Source organism: Antedon mediterranea, chromosome 3 (assembly GCF_964355755.1).
Source record: "Antedon mediterranea chromosome 3, ecAntMedi1.1, whole genome shotgun sequence".
NCBI classification, from domain to species: domain Eukaryota; kingdom Metazoa; phylum Echinodermata; class Crinoidea; order Comatulida; family Antedonidae; genus Antedon; species Antedon mediterranea.
The window spans coordinates 10,241,516-10,260,444 of NC_092672.1; the positions used below are offsets into that span (position 1 = coordinate 10,241,516).

The window sequence follows — 18,929 nt, forward strand, 5'->3', positions numbered from 1 at the left end:
TTACTGCAGACCACTCTAGCAATTTGTCTAGTACTATCCCCTACTTACACTGCTAAAATGTAGCTACTATGTGGCCTACATTACTACTGCTATGGCATACCTACATAACATATTTTGGTAGGCCTACTACATACGTACAAGTTTAATGATAAAATACTGATTTATAAGACTGATCAATATACATACCAACATTCTCACAGCAAGAATACCAATTCCAAAGTTCAAAATTATTAGGGTCAATCAACACAAATGATAAGTTTATGACAATAATCTCTTTACGTTTTTAAGTTAAGTAGTTACTAAACAAATTAAGGCGAAACCACAAGATACCACTCTAGTATTGATGTCGCCCTAAATATATATATTACGCCATTACAGGTAAATATATTGTTATATACCCAACTTTAGCTCTGTGTCATAGATATATTCCTTCTTTACCCAGTCAACATCAATTTACTGGGTTATGTTTCTTTATAATTATGTCTTCTTTACACAGTCGTCATCAGCTGACATGGTTCTGCTTCTCTACTGTTATTTCTTGAACTGGTTCCGTTGCAGTTGTTTCATTTCTTTCTTTCGTTCTTAAGTAAGATAATACCTAATGACTGCTGACTGGGTTCATGTTCTATACTGAAAGTGTTGCTAGTTATTCTCTTGAATGAATGTGTGGATCAAAATAAAAAGATTTTCATTTCACTTACAATGTCAATTATTGGAGAATAATAACAATAATGTTTATGCATCGTTTCTTTATTTTTCAATAAGTAAACCTGTAGATGGCAGCATATAAAAGATTGCGGTAAAGTTTCCAATATTTTGAGTGATCAGTTTCTGTCGAATTACAAATGATCCGAATTATAAAAAGCTTTATAATAACTTGGAACGTGTTTTAAAATGTTTTTACATATTTCTATTTTTCTAATGTACCAAAAAATGTACTTTAAAAAAAAAAAAAAATCTACTTTAATTAGTTTTAATAATAATTAGTTTGTTGTTTCCTTTTCTTTAAACTTAAATTTAGTTAAAATAGTGTTATCTTTACAAATGATTTTATTTACTCTATTTATTTATTTATTAACTCCTTTCAAAGAGGGCCACCATCATCCACTTATTTGTTTTCTATTTTGTTGTATTAAGGCCAACTCAGACAGCGTCGTACGACGAGGCCCGACGGTTCGTCTCGTCGGGATTTAACTCAGACAGCACCGACGAGTCAAAACGTTTCGTCGGGCCTCGTCGTACGATGCTGTCTGAGTTGGCCTTTAGGCCTACAGTATTGCAGTTTCACAAAACAAAATGGAATTATAGCTGCATCCGGGTTCAAACAGTACATAATATGTCTATCGTACTAATTACCTCCGAAATTTAAGCACACTTTTCCGTCAAAAATTTAAACATGTTATAGTTTTTTTTACTAAGGCAGGTGAAATCGTTGCCAACAGAAAGTTTGAAAATTGGTGAGAAAGCACAGTTATTCATAACAAAAGTTAAATATATGTTTCGATTATATAGGCCTACAATAAAATGAATACAATGAAAACAATATAATTTTGTTAAATTAGAAGTAGCAAGTACCTTTTGTATTAAAAGACAAAAAAAAACTTACCTGATTTTAAGTTATGGAAGATACTGTTTATCAGCTTTAATTCTTTTCAAACATTCATTTTGTCATTGTCAAAATTAATTTTTTTAAATAGAGTTATTGTTTAAGAATGTTGCTTATGAGACAAATTTTACTGTAGTATGTAGGTGTAAACTTAGAAAAGGGAATGAAAAAAAAAGATAAGCAGACAATCAGAATATCTTTTACATGAAATGTTCACTTAAATAGTAAATAATGATTAGATGGAGGTCAATACTGTAGGTTATTCCACACCTTCAATCGAGAGAAAGAAACTAAACTAAGAATGATTGACAAACTACATTTGCATAGATCCGGCTTTGGGTTATAAGTGATTTCAACATTCACCATCAGTACAGTTCGTATTATTGATCCAGGCACCGCAGTTCTTAATCAAGATGTATTTGCTACTGCTTTTAGTAAGTGTCTTGTTCTACACTCCTTGTGCAATGAGTCAATCGAGTTCTTCTAGAGTATACTTCTCAGGTAAGTAATAATGTCCAAACTATGTTTCAACCATAATTTTGTAAGAGTTCTATTTATAATAACCGTACATATAGAATGCGTATCAGGCGTTTCATAGTATGTAATTGAACAGACAGCTTGCTCGTTTAAAGTTAAATAAATGATTATGTAAAAGTACAAGAAATAAAAGTGTATAAGGGCTGCAAAAAGAAGTTAAAAATTAGAATTTGTATATTGTCGGTATCTTTATTCAACAATTTTCATAAAAATATTTGTATACAAAATGTATATATTATCGGAAAATTACAAGGACGATAACAAAAATAACATAAACATATTATTAAGTCAGAAAAAATAAAATTCTACAAAATCATTATTTTAAAAATGAATTACCACATTTGTTTCATCAGATGGATTTTCCAGTTCTCATAAAGGGTATTTCAATTGTTTTACTTTTACGAAGTTTCATTTAATAATTTGAGTATTTTGGATTTTGTAATCCACCAGTGAAAAAAATGTGTTAGTAGTTCAATATTGTAGTATTGGTTTTATGAAAAAATAATAAAAAATAATAAAACATGTATCATAGGCCTACATGTATTTCTATGTTTAGATTCGTGTAGGGAAGACGAGTTATTGTGTAACTCCACTAGTGAATGTGTATCCTTAACATTGGTGTGTGATGGTAATGAAGATTGTTCTGATGGATCAGATGAGTTCAACTGTAGGCCCACAGAAGAACCAATTGTTACTGAAATTTCGAAATTTATTACTGAATGTAAGCAGTTATATGATTTTATGTTCAAATATATAATAATATAACATGTTGATGAATGTTAATAAACGTAATAAAAAGGAGAGTTTCGACTAATAATTTAAAAGTGAATTAACTGGTTCCTACGTTTTACCATATTTAAAGGGGTGCTCCGGGTTTAATTAATCAAATCTTGCCAGAAGCATGTGGTGCAGTCCGACACACATTAATGGTGGCGCTATACAGAAGCTTAGTTTCGGAGGTGCAATAACTCATTATCTATTTCCTATTACTACAGATGTTTCATGTGAGGAAAACGAGTTTAAGTGCAAGAACGTTTATGAATGTGTACATTCATCATTGGTGTGTGATGGTAAAGAAGATTGTTCTGATGGATCAGACGAATTTGATTGTACTAAATCCACTGAATTACCGAGACAATCAACATTTCCATGTAAGTTAGTTTTCGGAATTCACGATAATACATACAATAAGTATTTAAAAAGTATCAACATTTAAATGAAGTTGGTTTACGTCGATACTTTATTATCTGAAATTTCAATGAAATACAATCTTTAGCCTAATCTTAATACTAGAATAACTGTGAATATTATTGTTGAAATGGGAAAAAAATATGCACGACACTGGTTACATTTTCAAGCAACTGATACACTTCACAACGTTAATTTAGAGATTTCTTGAAATAAAATGTTACTCTAAATATTCTTATTAAATTTTAAGTTACTATTATTAGCGTTTCTATTTTTAGATGTAACAACACCTACGTGTAAGGAAAATGAGTTTACGTGTTTAATCACTCGTGATTGTATAAATTTATCATTGGTGTGTGATGGTTATTATGATTGTACGTATCGTACAGATGAATTCAACTGTATTAGATCCACAGTTACTGAAGCGACCAAACAGTACACCCCATGTAAGTATATAGTTACAGTACAGTGTGTTTTTCTATGTTATATTGAATTCATAGATATTTTTTTTATTGTATTAAATCCACTGAATTACCGAGACAGTCAACCATTCAATGTAAGTTAGTTTTCGAAATTCACGATAATACATGCAATAAGTATTTAAAAAGTATCAGCATTTAAATGTAGTTGGTTTACGTCGATACTTTATTATCTGAAATTTAAATTAAATACAATCTTTAGCCTAATCTTAATACTAAAATAACTGTAAATATTATTGTTGAAATGGGACAAAAATATGCACGGCACTGGTTACATTTTCAAGAAACTGATAGGCCTACACTTCACAATGTTAATTAATAGATGTCTTAAAATAAAATGTTACTCTAAGTGTTCTTATTAAATTCATAAGTTACTATTATTAGCGTTTCTATTTTTTAGATGTGACACCTACGTGTAAGGAAAATGAGTTTACGTGTTTATTCACTCGTGATTGTATAAATTTATCATTGGTGTGTGATGGTTATTATGATTGCACGTTTGGTTCAGATGAACACAACTGCATTAGACCCTCAGTTACTGAAGCGACCAAACAGTACACCCCGTGTAAGTATATAGTTACAGTACAGTGTGTTTTTCTATGTTATATTGAATTCATAGATATGTTTTATTGTATTAAATCCACTGAATGACCGAGACAGTCAACCATTTATAATAAGTTAGTTTTCGAAATTCACGACAATACATGCAATAAGTATTTAAAAAGTATCAGCATTTAAATGTAGTTGGTTTACGTCGATACTTTATTATCTGAAATTTAAATAAAATACAATCTTTAGCCTAACCTTAATACTAAAATAACTGAATATTATTGTTGAAATTGGAAAAAAAATATGCACGACACTGGTTACATTTTCAAGAAACTGATAGGCCTACACTTCACAATGTTAATTTATAGATGTCTTAAAATAAAATTTTACTCTAAGTGTTCTTATTAAATTCATAAGTTACTATTATTAGCGTTTCTATTTTTAGATGCGACACCTACGTGTAAGGAAAATGAGTTTACGTGTTTATTCACTCGTGATTGTATAAATTTATCATTGGTGTGTGATGGTTATTATGATTGCACGTTTGGTTCAGATGAACACAACTGTATTAGACCCACAGTTACTGAAGCGACCAAACAGTACACCCCGTGTAAGTATATAGTTACAGTACAGTATGTTTTCTATGTTATATTGAATTCATAGATATGTTGTTTTATTGTATTAAATCCACTGAATTACCGAGACAGTCAACCATTCAATGTAAGTTAGTTTTCGGAATTCACGACAACACATGCAATAAGTATTTAAAAAGTATTAACATTTAAATGAAGTTGGTTTACGTCGATACTTTATTATCTGAAATTTAAATTAAATACAATCTTTAGCCTAACCTTAATACTAAAATAACTGTAAATATTATTGTTGAAATTGGAAAAAATATGCACGAGACTGGTTATATTTTCAAGAAACTGATAGGCCTACACTTCACAAAGTTAATTTAGAGATATCTTAAAATAAAATGTTACTCTAAGTATTTTATTAAATTCTGAGTTACTATTACTAGATGGTACGCTCGCGTACCATCTAGGTCGTGTCCAAAGATGGTTCTCGAATACACAGTAATTTCAGCGTAAAAAAAACTGGTGATTTCAAATGTACGTACTGCAGCACTATAAATACATTTTCGTTTTCAGAAACGAATAAATAGACACGATGATTATGTAGTCAACTAAAATTAGCACCCTTGGAATTAGGCCTACTTCCGAAGGAGAAACATGTCTTAAAAAATGAGTACAAATTGTTTATTTGAACTCATTTAAACAAACCCAATTTGTGTTTTGTATATAACATTACAGTTGAGGGATAGGGAAAAGGATGGGAAGAACAATTTTTAAATATATTCTTTATCCACTCAGTAACGAAATATTGTTTTAAACCTATCAATAATATACAGTAAAACATTTACGATCTAATACTTTTTTAAAACTGTCCCTGTTATAGTCGATTAAAATAGTAAAGTACATGTAACGATACACTACTACGACGTTTATATTTTTTTTAATTCTTAATTAATACAAACGTTGAGAAGCAACTGTCAGTAATAAAGTTTTTATTTGTATATTATGTGTTTATATATCAAGCAGTAGAGCCTACCCACAGTCACAGTAATAACTGTTCTTTGTATGTGTTAATCTACAGTAACCACATTCACAGTAACAACATTTCAATTCAAATGGCGACCAAAAATTGATAATACGTACAGTATTTACAATATTGTCAAAGTATTGCAATAATATATCTCAGTTTTAAGTTCATTCTCCACGGGCCCATAAATTTACCTACTTGTGTTAAACCAAGGGCTCATAAATTTACCTACAAACTGGCAGTCTGACAGATTGGAATGTTCCATTCATCGCAAATCAATACATTTGTATAAACGTATATTAAATCTATCAAAATAGTATTTTATTTTAAAGAAAATCGGCCTGTCTTCAACATTATGATACAGTACTCGAGCTGTTCAACCGGTTTTCAGGTATTAAAATCAATTATCGTAGGAGGAGATAGGAAAATGCAAAGCATCTTCGTATTATTGTGTGCTGGTATTTTTCAAGAGGACATCCATTAGACAGTGTATACCACGATCGGAAAACACCCTATTTTGAGGCAAATCGTTGAACCTAAATTCGTTTTAATTGTCAATAACTAATTATCTAACTCAATTTAATTAGTAAACAGGGTTACATCAAGTGGTTAAAATCAGTACCGAGATTCTTACCAACTTTATATACCATCGAGTAAAAATTATAGAAATAACGCGCGATTTACTGAATTTTGCCATTACGTAAATTTATATATAGATTGGCGTTTCTATTTTTAGATGTAACGGTTACTGAAGCGACCAAACAGTACACCCAAAGTAAGTATAGGCTTACAGTACGTTTTTCTATGTTATATTGAATTCAGAGAAATGTTTTATTATAAACGTTACATTACGTATGGTTATACGTTTAATTCTAATATCTATTATAAGATACAATGCCTACGTGTGGGTTTATTTGTTCATTTACTGGTGATTGTATACCTGCATCATGGGTGTGTGACGGTTATGACGATTGTGCTTCTTGGTCAGATGAATTCAACTGTAGGATTACTGACTCTCCTCCGTATACACCACGTAAATAGTTCCCTCTGTTTTCATATTCTACGTGTTATCTGTCTGTTTTAACGTGTTCGTGATATCATCACAACGATTTGTGTTGCCCAATGTGATTTACGGTAATTAGTGAATAGTATACACTTACCTTGTAATTTCTTGAAAATGAATATACAATTATACAAATTGATAGGATTGTATATATTTCATTTTCTTCCATTATTGGAGCTTTACTTCTAGTGTACAAATAAAAATAAACAAAATTTCCTAACATTTTGTATAATGTCCGTAATATAGATAACTGCGCAAACGATCCGTTCCAATACGTATGTCCAGATGGAAAGTGCATCGACATTGAATCTGTATGTAATGGTGTCAGAGATTGCGACGATGGGTCTGATGAATTCAGTTGCCCAACACCCATCGGAGGCGATTATACTACTGGTCAGTATACATCTTCTTTTTTTTGTATGTAAAAGATTCGTAAAATATCATTACTTAGGCCTACTGATTTGTAATTTTGTTTAGGCCTAAATCTACTAAATACTTATTTCCAATTTGAATTTTTTACAATAAGTGCAACTAAAACAATATTATTTTATTGCATATTATTATTATTATATTATAAGACTATAATAAATTAAAAATGCTTTTGATTTTAACTTTGACTTCATAAAGTTACTTATCAATATCATGGGTAACTAGAAAGCCACTCCGAGAGTGCATACCTCCGCCTACTGTAAAATTCTATTTCTCCGGTAAAAGAAAAATATATATATATATATATTTGTGTGTGTCTTAATGCTGTTTGTGATTTAGGGTAATTTCACTACAAGCATGTGTATGCGAGTTGGGTGTAATGGTTATGTAACAAGCCTTTCAATTAACAATAGCTTCAGTTGACTAACAATAGAACAGCAACGCGAAAATCAAACGAGTGAATTTGAAAAGAAAATAGGTTTTTTAAACTACTGGCATCAAAATACGTGCACATTAAATCAAATTATGTTTTAAAATTACAAATCAAAAATTATAATTCTTGCCTCTTGTACAAAAATGAAGTTTTTTGGACTAGTAGTTCTCGAGAAAATGCAATTTCAGTATACTTGTTACTTTAAGACTGCTCGCCGGCTTTTGAAAAATTCTGTCCTATCTTTTAACACTAGCAGGTCTGAAAAGTATACTAAAAAGTGGTCCAGAATTGGGACAATGGTCCCAAAATTTAATGGAATGGTCCTTGACCACATATCTATCTGTATATTCATTTTGGTAAAGATCTTGTAATTACTTTTTGAGTAATCCTACTAACAAACAAACAAACAAACAAATGAAAGCACTCAGAAACTTAGTGAAGTACTTGGCAAAATATATCCACTGACTGGGAGCATGTTGAAAGATACTATTTTTGCTTTAGGTATTAGCTTTACATGGTTAAAATACTACTAAGGATAATAATTTGTTTAAATAATTTTTAACACAAACAATTCCGACATTGCAACAATGACCTTTCTAAAATCAAGATTGACCAGAATAATGGTCGAGGAGTGTCTTGAAGCTGTGCCGATTTGCGGCGCCTCTGCCTTAACCCATGTAGTAAGTTTAACCGCGTGACCAGTCGACTAATATTTTGGTCAATTCATTTTTGGAATGCGTGCTATTTAATATATCGTACGGAAGATAAGCTTTTGAGACATGACCAATATATCAGTTTTCCTGAAAATCAATAGGCATGTTCTGTAAGTATATACCTATGTACAGAATGAAATAAGGAAGGACACACGCCGGTACTAACAAAATTAATTATCAACTAACAATAGTTTATTTTGAATAACAATAGAACAGCAACGCCAAAACCAAACGGGTGAATTTGAAAAGAAACAGGTTTTTTAAAACTACTCCTATGAAAAAGCAGGTACATTAAACCAATTTTTGTTTTAAAATTACAAATCACAAATTATAACCCTTGCCTCTTGTCCAAAAATGAGGTTTTTTGGACTAGTAGTTCTCGAGAAAATGTAATTTCAGTTTACGTGTTACTTTAAGACTGCTCACCGGCTTTTGAAAATAGTCTCCTATCTTTTAACACTAGCCGGTCTGGAAAAACTAATTATCAACTAACACTAAATTAATTTGAATAACAATAGAACAGCAACGCGAAAAACAAACGGGTGAATTTGGAAAGAAATATATTTTTTGAAACTACTCGCATGAAAAAGTCGGTACAATGAATCAACTTTTGTTTTGAAATTACAAATCCCAAATTATAACCCTTTTGGACAAGTAGTTCTCGAGAAAATGTAATTTTAGTTTACGCGTTACTTTAAAACTGCTCCCGGCTTTTGAAAATTGTCTCCTATCTTTTAACACTAGCCGGTCTGAAAATAATATCATTTTTGTTATTTGTGAAGTTATTAATTAACCAATTTTGTTGATTTTCAATAGGCTTGGTCTGAAAGTACATACCTATCTACACCCAAAAATTCAGAACGATAACTTGAAAACTGTAGGCGCTATCGTGCTAACAAACAAACAAACATACATACAAACACACATACAAACATACACACATACATACAAACAAAGTGAATACTATACTTGGCAAAATTCTTTTTGCCAAGTAACAAACACACGCTACCGATTACATATACCTCCTTGGCGGGGGTAAATTATACATTTTGAAATATGAAATTGAGCAGTAAAGGGTCTTCTACACCTGTTCCGGCACGGTTCCGTTCCAGCGAATCGAACATTAATGTTTTGCTTTCACGATGCTCCACCCGGCTATGCGCCAATCAATATGCGTGTAGCCGCGTGAAAACGAAACATTGACGTTCGATTGGATTTTCCGGCGCCGGACCGGAACCGTGCCGGAACAGGTGTGAAAGACCATTAACCCAAATTCATTGCAGTGTGATTTCACTCCGGACAGTTTCAAGGAAGCCGCTCTTTATACCAATTACTTAATAATAAATTTACCATATTCATTTATTAGTTGAACCAGGTCCGTGCAACCCAGACCCATGTGGACTTTGGGGAGTCTGCAGCTCTAACTTTCTTATCCAACTCTTCCATGAGGACGAGTTTAAATGTGATTGTTACGGTGGACATAAAGGAAAGTTTTGTGAAATTGGTATGTCATTATTTTCGAATTCATTAAAAATAAAAAATCATAGAAAATAAACTTGTATTTCTATCAGCAAAGATAGAAACATAACCAATAACAACAATGAAACCTAATAAGTTTTAAAAAGGCAAAAACGAAAATGTAAAATTAAGTACAAAACCAAACTTTCATTAAAGAATCATTAAAAGAATGTCAATATTCCTTATCACTAATGAAAGGTATACACATTTTAGATATAACCATATCAATGTATTGTTACTCAACCGATATGAAATAAATAGGCATATATATAATAATTTCATTTACATTGCTTTTATTTGCATTTTGCATTAACTGTAGACTTTTGCCAGCTTGGTTGTCAAAATAATGGAGATTGCAAAGTGTCATTTTGGTCAAATAAACCTTACTGCGACTGCGTAGAAGGGTATGGCGGTGACCATTGTGAAAAGGGTAAGACATAATAGAAACTTATATTATAATACTAGGTCGAATATATTGCAATGGACAATTTAATGTCAAGAACATTCAGCTTCATAATACTGTAAACAAAAAGTAATTCTTGTCATTAATAGATTCAAACAATTGATTAAAATTATTTTCTATCATTACCAAACGCCTATTGGTAGTCGAGCGTAAACTGTTTCCCATATTGACCAATTCCACTGATAACTTCACAATCTTAGTGTCTAGACCCATGTTTCCATGGGTATTTTCCATCTGCCCTTCTCAATAAAGGTATACAGAACACAAACGCTTATTTCAGGAAATTATTCATTTTTCGCCAAAAGGAGGAATTTTATTTGGTTATTTAAATTGGTTTGTGGAGAAGTTCATTCCTCGTTCAAATAAATAAAAGAAGAAGTTCATTCATTCATATTCAAGATTTGATCACAAACAGCTTAGTACCTTCTATAAGTGTTCGCAATATTTGTGGCATTAACTAATGACTAAACACATTTTTGTTACATGACTAAGACCTATGTGACCAGTTCTGTTTCAATAGTGGAGAATGTCTAATAAGTTCGTGGACACACAAGCCTTACTGCAATTGCCAGTCTGGGTATGACGGTGACCGTTGTGATGAGGGTAAGATAATAATAAAACGTAATACAATGTGAATAGGGTATGATTTACAGAGAAAAACAGTATATTACCCATGTCTCACATGTCACGCCATTCAAATTGGGCTAACATGGCATATGAATAAAATGAATTGAACGAACAAAGGTAAATTATATTTCGTAAAATTGTAATATTGTCCGACATCGTTTAATTATCTTAATTGAACATCGTTTAATTATATTGACTGAAAAAAGTTTATTTATACCGTCCGTGTATACTGACTGAAAACCGTTTAAATTGCCTGAACTAGAACTCCGTTTAATTAAATTTAAAATCGTTTTCTACAACATAGATTTGTGTGATTGCAGTAACAATGGAGAATGTAAATTTGGATTATTTGGAGCTTCTTGCGATTGTGACACGGGTTATAGTGGTAAACACTGTGAAAATGGTAAGTGCAAATAGGGAAGAGTCCCTGGTTCAAGTCAAAGTAATACTGCCAATCATCTAATCTTGCATTGGTCATAAAAAATGTATCATTTTTGAAAAAAAATAATCGACGTATTCTTGGATGGGAGATGGGGAGAGGGATTTTGAGCAAATTTCTGGAACTCTTGAAGAATTTAATATAGGTTAGGCCTATAAAATCTCAGAATACTATGAGTATCATTATTCGGTAATATTGTAATGACTATTGTAATGTCTTTTTCGGTTATTTAACACCATCACACAGTGGCCTAGATCTTAATTATCCCAGATTGTCTGATATTTTGTTTTCAATTGAATAATTCACATTACCTACTGTTTTCACATGTTATATTTTGTTACGTTTTCATATTTAATTTATCTGACAGTTGGTCGAATTAACTTATAAATTTAAATATCACTTCTGATTTCACTTAATAGATCTGTGCGCTCATCTCAACTGCCAAAACAATGGAGAATGTAAATCGGGATTCTTGAACATATTGTACTGTGATTGCCCGAGAGGTTACTATGGAAAACGGTGCCAACATAGTAAGAATCGATATGCTAGATAAATTGAAATTTTAAATAATATTAAAGTGTAGACCTGATGTACTGAATTGTAATCATCTAAAGGCCCACAATTGTGATAGTAGTACTATTATTATACACTCGTACGCCTTTCTTCAGATTTAAAGAAGGTGTTCAACTGCACTGAACTGATTTTCAACATTTACCTATAGTTTTAAAATAATAGGAAACGCATTGAAATAACTATGTAACGTAGCCGCTCTTATAATACAACATATAGATTTAACTAACGACTAACTTATTTTTTTTCCTCACTGTTACCGTAGTGTTTTAAATGGGTTGAATCATCATTCCAAGTAAACAACAGATATTTTCCTTTTTTTTTCTTAGGACATATTGTCATCCACGGTTAAATACAGACTTACTAAAGAAAGGATTTGTTGTGCGAGCATGACGAATTCAGTGCTGGTTTAAAGCATTTATCACGCTCTATGGATAATTAATTGTTTTTTAATATTTAACACATTTGATTAGTGAATTTTCTTAAATTGTAGGCTATTGTTTTGCTTTTTATTCTAAGCATGGAATATGCGAAAGTTACCTGAGATAGTAAAATATTCTGGGTGGCACTTACAGGCTGTGTATATAGGCCTATAAACAAACCAATAAAAACTGTCACATTTAGTGTATCGCTAGATGTCTACATATATTGTATAGATTTCTAACGAAACATTTTCTTGTTTCTTAGTTTTTAAACTATGATGATAAGCTATAATATAATTAAGAAAGCTTTCCAATTGGTAAGCATTATTATTGTTGTTATTTTCCATATATGGACATGATGATGTCATATCACTACCATATTTAAGCATATCACTACCATATATAAGCACATCAAACTTTGTTGACAAATAAAGTTTAATAGTGTAGACAAGGCTTTAGATTTGTTATTACATTTTAGTCATATCGTCCTTTTGAAAATAAATAAATATTCTATCCAGTTCGGTGTTTTGATCGATATATTTTTTTAGTCATTGACTCAAAAGAAATTCTAAAGATATTCTAAAGAATTTCTAAAGATATTCTAAAGATATTTTTAAGAATTTCTAATGCTATTTCTAACGTTTTTTCTAAAGTTGTTTCTATACAAAATCTAATAGTAGAATATATAGAATTTGTATATAATTTCTATAGATTTTTTTTCTTACGGAAGTGAACAAGTATATAATGCCCTTTGTGCAATCTGAATGATATACTTATATGATAATACTAATGCAGGTTAATACCGCATTACTCATTGAATGACTACACTAGCTAGATAAGTCATTAAAATAAAATTCAACTGGAACACAATGCAATTTTAATTCTCTAATTGTTTAAAAAGTCGTTGTTTTACATGACAAAATATTGAAATAATAATATAGCTGAGCACAAGGCCATAAGCATAATAAATATATTAATATTATTTTTGGTACAAAACAAACAGTTTCGAGATTCAATTAAAATAACAATAATAAATAACTCGATTGAAATGTCTGTGGAGTTCAAAGCAGTAAAATCTCGCAATAATAATTAATAATATTAAATTAGTTAACAATAGCCAGTGGCCTTTTAACACTGACTTGTTCTGCTTCACCGTTTATAAAAAAAAGCGAAATCGCGACGGGTATATCCTATTTTAACGGACCCACCCTTTAATATTGATCATTCAACGGTATTTCTTACCAACAATCAATTCAGTGTCATCTATATATTATTATCAATATGTATTCAATGTTGTTTTTGGCGAGCGTTTTTGTTCTCATTCATCATTCAAGCTCTATTACTATTAGCCCTCCTTTTGGTAAGTATTGTTTGTTATTAATTTACATATTACGAATATTTAAATTGGGTGTATTTGCAAAAGGACAAAATAACATATATAAATACACATTTTGAATCCACAATCTTCAGATCTAGATCTAGAATAGAATCAAATAAAATGTGTGCAAAACTCAAATTCAAACACACAACCAATCCGTATTAATTAACCCTTATCATAGTGGCCGCTTTTTAAGCGCAGTACATGAAATCGGACGTTTTCAATTCAACTTCTTTTTCAGACAATTGTCCATATGGTATAATACATTACACACAAAAAAGATGAAGGAGAGACTTGAGGGACAAAATTGTCATCTATTAGATGACAACGAAAATAGTAATATAATATAAGTAATATAATAGTAATATAATAGTAAGTAATATAATAGTAATATAATAGTGTTACTGACAAAACAAAAGAATGTTATTAACAAATTAATTACAGAAAATATTGACATTTGTATACGCGGATGCGACAAATGTGTAATTATTGCTAAAAATCCTTGAAGTTAGCTTTGACTTTTCTATTTATAGGAGTTCCGTGTGAAGATCCTGATAATGTGTTCTGTTTGTCGATTATGGCATGTATACCATCTTCAGATACGTGCAATTTTATTCAACGTAGCAGTGGTGGGCATTTAAATCAAGATGAGAACGACAGCTCTCCTGGTGATGCGAATGTTTCTCCTTAATACTGAATCATGTATTACATTTGTAAGTTACTATATGCTCTATGTATACACTGATAATGGTGGGCCATGACATTACAGTAAAACAACATGTTCAAATAAAGTTAATAATTTTGTGAATGTGTATGTGGTGAATCGAATGGTGCACCAAGCTAGCAGAAAGGAGCCTTGAACTGTGCCGATTTTATTGCTATCGTTATCATTATAAAACTAAATTGAAGAAATATGCATATACATCTACATATCTATAATTGCATCATGTTTATATTTATTGTTTGAAAAGAATTGGATTATCACCTTAAAAATTCAAATAAACAACAAATGTTGTTTTCTTTTTAGAAAACATTCGGCTGGCAAGCTGTGGAATGAATACTAAGTGTGTTTGGATGTTATCTGATCAACAACATACCTGATCAACAAGCATGATGTGGTGTAGTGTTTCTTAAATACATGTATATAGGCCTATAATACGAGGCGACAGTCAATTATTATTTTTAAAAACCTAACTAGAAATATTCCAGCGTCTTAATTGTGATTAAGAATTGTGTTGTAAAGTTAAACTAAAATAAATTATTATCTGAATATTTGTTTATTTTCTGTTTGAATGTATTCGTTCATTATTTATATTTGTTTGCAAACTTTCAGCGGAGATTGCTTTCAGATAAATAGTTATTCTTTTTTACACAAATGTTGGTAATAGAATAGAAAGGCCTTAATAAAATGAACAAGGCCATATATATATATATATTTAGTACCAAAGAAAGTTGTTTAGTTTCATCTACTATTAGTGATAAAAAAACACATTATTTATGTTCCGAGTCCAATAACAAAATAAGTCCTGAAGAAAATGTTTCAGTTTCGTCAAATAGAAGTGATAAAGAAAATAACTATTTATGTTCTGATTCTGATTCAAGAAATGATGTTATATTGGAAGACCATAATAGTTTCAATGATACTACAAGTTGATCGAGTGATGATACAGAATATATCTTACGAGCCAATAAAAAGGACCTCAATAGTAAAAAGAAACTATATTGTGTGTATACAAATATAGATGGTCTAATCAACAAAAAAGCAGAACAAGAGAGCTACTTAAGCAGCAAAACTGATGCACCGGATATTCTAGCAATTACAGAAGTATTTCCTAAGCGACGAAGTAGTGATATCTATACAACAGTCCTTCAGCTAAATGGGTATGACATGTTTATAACAGACCAGCAGGGCAGAGGAGTTTGTATATATACAAATAAGGCGCTAAAAGCAACAAGTGTAAACTTCGACACACAAGTAAACAACTTTAATGAAAGTGTCTGGTGCGAGATCAGACTTGAAAATGAAGAAAATATATTAGTGGGATGCATATATAGAAGTCCAAACTCTTCAAAAGAGAATAATGATGCATTGTTAGATTTGATATCAACAGATAGACTGGACATCGTAGATTTCGAGAGCTAGTGAGAATCATGGTAGCAGCAAGCTTGTTGATTGTCTTCAGGACAACTTCCTTTACCAAGTATCTAACCGAAATACAAGATATAGAGATGGTAATAGACCAAGTCTGTTAGATTTAATCATTGTGAACGATGAACTACTAATTGATGAAGTATCTGAATACAGCCCACTTGGAAAAAGTGATCATGTAATTCTTGAATTTTATTTAAACTGTTATTGTAAGATTGATGATTATCAACCAAGTAGATTTAAATTTTGTAATGGAAACTATCACAATTTAAGAAATGATTTAAAGGAAGTCAACTGGACTGAAATGAATGATAAAGATGTAAACACAGCATGGAGTTTTTTTATAGATGCAATACATGAGGCAACTTCAGCAAATATTCCCAAAACTAAACCGAAAGATGGAATCAAAAACAAAAGAAAATCAGCAGTATGGATGAACACGGAAGCTCTAGCTAAAATAAAGAAAAAGTACCATGCATGGAAGCGTTATACTGCCACAAAGCACTACAAAGATTATGAGAAATATACAAAATTAAGAAATGCAGCTTCAAAGGAGTCAAAGAAAGCTAAACGGATCTTTGAGAAAAAATTTGCAAAAGAAGTTAAGACTAACCCAAAATGCTTTTGGAACTATGTAAGGTCTAAAACAAGGATAAAGTGTGGAATTAGCCACCTGACTAAACCTGATGGGTCTAAAACAAAAAATGATGAAGAAAAAGCTTTTATCTTGAATAATTTCTTTTGTAGCACGTTTACATGTGAAGACATATCCGATGTACCAGAACTTACAAATATATATAATGGTGTACCATTGAGCACATTAGCATTTTCAAGAGAGCAAGTCCTAAAGAAGCTGATGAGTCTAAACCCTTCAAAATCTCCGGGCCCAGACAGCATACATCCACGTGTACTAAACGAAGCAGCAGAACTAATCGCTGATCCACTAACAAACATATTTAATAAATCCATAAAGGAAGGTATCATTCCTGACGACTGGAAGGTAGCTCATGTTTCCGCTATATTTAAGAAGGGCAACCCTACTAATCCAGGCAACTATAGGCCCATCAGTTTGACATCAGTGATATGTAAAGTAATGGAATCCTTAATCAGAGATGATCTAATGATGTTTCTGGAAGGCAACGATCTTATAAGTAACCATCAATATGGATTTAGAGCAGGCAGATCATGTGTAACACAACTGATAATGGTACTTGATAAATGGACAGCTATGATTGATGAAGAAGGTGGTGTAGACGTAGCATACCTGGATTTTAGCAAGGCCTTCGATACTGTCCCACACCAACGACTACTGAAAAAAATACAAGCATATGGAATTAATGGTAATCTTTTAAAATGGATAGAATGTTTCTTACTTGAAAGGAAGCAGCGTGTTGCAATTAAAGAAACCTTATCGTCTTGGTCCCATGTTAGAAGCGGGATACCCCAAGGAAGTGTCCTCGGACCTATACTATTCTTGATCTACATAAACGATCTACCCGATATATTAGAAACCCACACAGAGATGTTTGCTGATGATACCAAACTGTTCAATCACATTAATAGTCGGGCTGACTGTGAAGCCCTCCAACGTGATATTGATGCTGCTAACGATTGGGCAAAAACTTGGCAGTTGAAGTTTAACGTCAATAAGTGCTGCATTATGCATCTTGGCAGGAACCTTGAATTGTACAATTATACGATGTCAGCGGAGGCTTTGCAGGCAAAAGAGGAAGAAAAAGACTTGGGCGTTATATTTGACCAGACCCTCAAGTTCAGCAAACACGTTGGAATCGTCAGTAATAGAGCCAATAGAGTTGTTGGTCTGATCAGACATACATTTAACTACCTTGATGAGGAAATGTTTGTTTCACTTTTTAAATCATTAGTGAGACCTCACCTTGAATATGCTAACTGTGTATGGTCTCCGTTTCTTCGTAAAGATATAACATGCATTGAAAAAGTTCAAAGGAGGGCAACAAAAGCAATTCCATCATTAAAAGACCTGGATTATACAGAACGCCTAAAACGACTAAATCTACCAACATTGGCCTTTAGAAGATTACGAGGAGATATGACTCAAGTTTTTAAAATGGTGACAGGCCTAAGTGGTAGTGGAATGCGTAACTTCTTCCCTATGAAAACATACGAGAGAAACCTAAGAAGACATAGATACACCATATATAAGCGACGACCTAAACTGGATATCCGCAAGTACAATTTTTCTTACAGAATTGTTAACCTATGGAATAGTCTACCAGAGGAAGCCGTTAACACCACCACAGTAAACGCCTTTAAAAATAAACTTGATAAATTCATTGAAAGAAAATACAACAAATTTACTTTTATGGGATAAAGTGTATTGCAGAAGAATTTAAATCAAGGAAACGAATGAAAAAAACAAAAACAAAAAAAAAACCATGCAGTGATGACTTGATGAAATTGGGAGGGCATGACATGTACCATACATAAATGTATGGTCTACTTACGAGCCCGACAAGACAGGTGATTACAGGTGATTATAGGATGGCTGCAGTCGCGTGCTAAAGTTAGTGTTTACCGACCGACCGTCAAACCGACCGACTAAACGACCAACATAGTGAGCTGTAGAGTCGCGTTCAACGCGACTAATAAACGGTGTGGCAATGATTTCTATGAGATGAATAAAGTAGATATAGGGAAAATTGTACATGTTTTGGTGGTATTTTTATTCAACTTGAAAAAATGTTATCGACCATATACCAACTACCTAGACTTGCCTCAA

General features: G+C 31.8%; 1 protein-coding gene across 2 annotated transcripts; it reads left to right on the top strand.

Moving 5' to 3' along the window:
* The first annotated feature begins 323 nt into the window (after window positions 1–323).
* On the top strand, window positions 324–13,169 carry LOC140043542 (uncharacterized). Of its 2 annotated transcripts, XM_072088067.1 has the most exons (16): window positions 324–378; window positions 1,420–1,457; window positions 1,934–2,107; window positions 2,700–2,864; window positions 3,139–3,294; window positions 3,610–3,777; window positions 4,211–4,375; window positions 4,805–4,969; window positions 6,701–6,739; window positions 7,274–7,420; window positions 9,969–10,106; window positions 10,440–10,550; window positions 11,076–11,186; window positions 11,515–11,613; window positions 12,069–12,179; window positions 12,549–13,169. In XM_072088067.1, exons 3-16 carry the CDS (start codon window positions 2,020–2,022, stop codon window positions 12,569–12,571), a joined length of 1,686 nt encoding a protein of 561 aa, XP_071944168.1. In that variant the 5' UTR covers window positions 324–378; window positions 1,420–1,457; window positions 1,934–2,019; the 3' UTR covers window positions 12,572–13,169. The 2 variants fall into 2 exon arrangements, with proteins under 2 accessions (XP_071944168.1, XP_071944169.1); XM_072088068.1 differs by lacking the exons at window positions 4,211–4,375; window positions 4,805–4,969.
* Window positions 13,170–18,929: the final 5,760 nt, after the last annotated feature.

Coding starts and splice junctions, on each gene's coding strand:
- LOC140043542 (XM_072088067.1), top strand. CDS start 2,020: ATGTATTTGCTACTGCTTTTAGTAAGTGTCTTGTTCTACACTCCTTGT. Junction 2,108..2,699: donor TTCTAGAGTATACTTCTCAG/GTAAGTAATAAT, acceptor TTCTATGTTTAG/ATTCGTGTAGGGAAGACGAG. Junction 3,295..3,609: donor GAGACAATCAACATTTCCAT/GTAAGTTAGTTT, acceptor TTCTATTTTTAG/ATGTAACAACACCTACGTGT.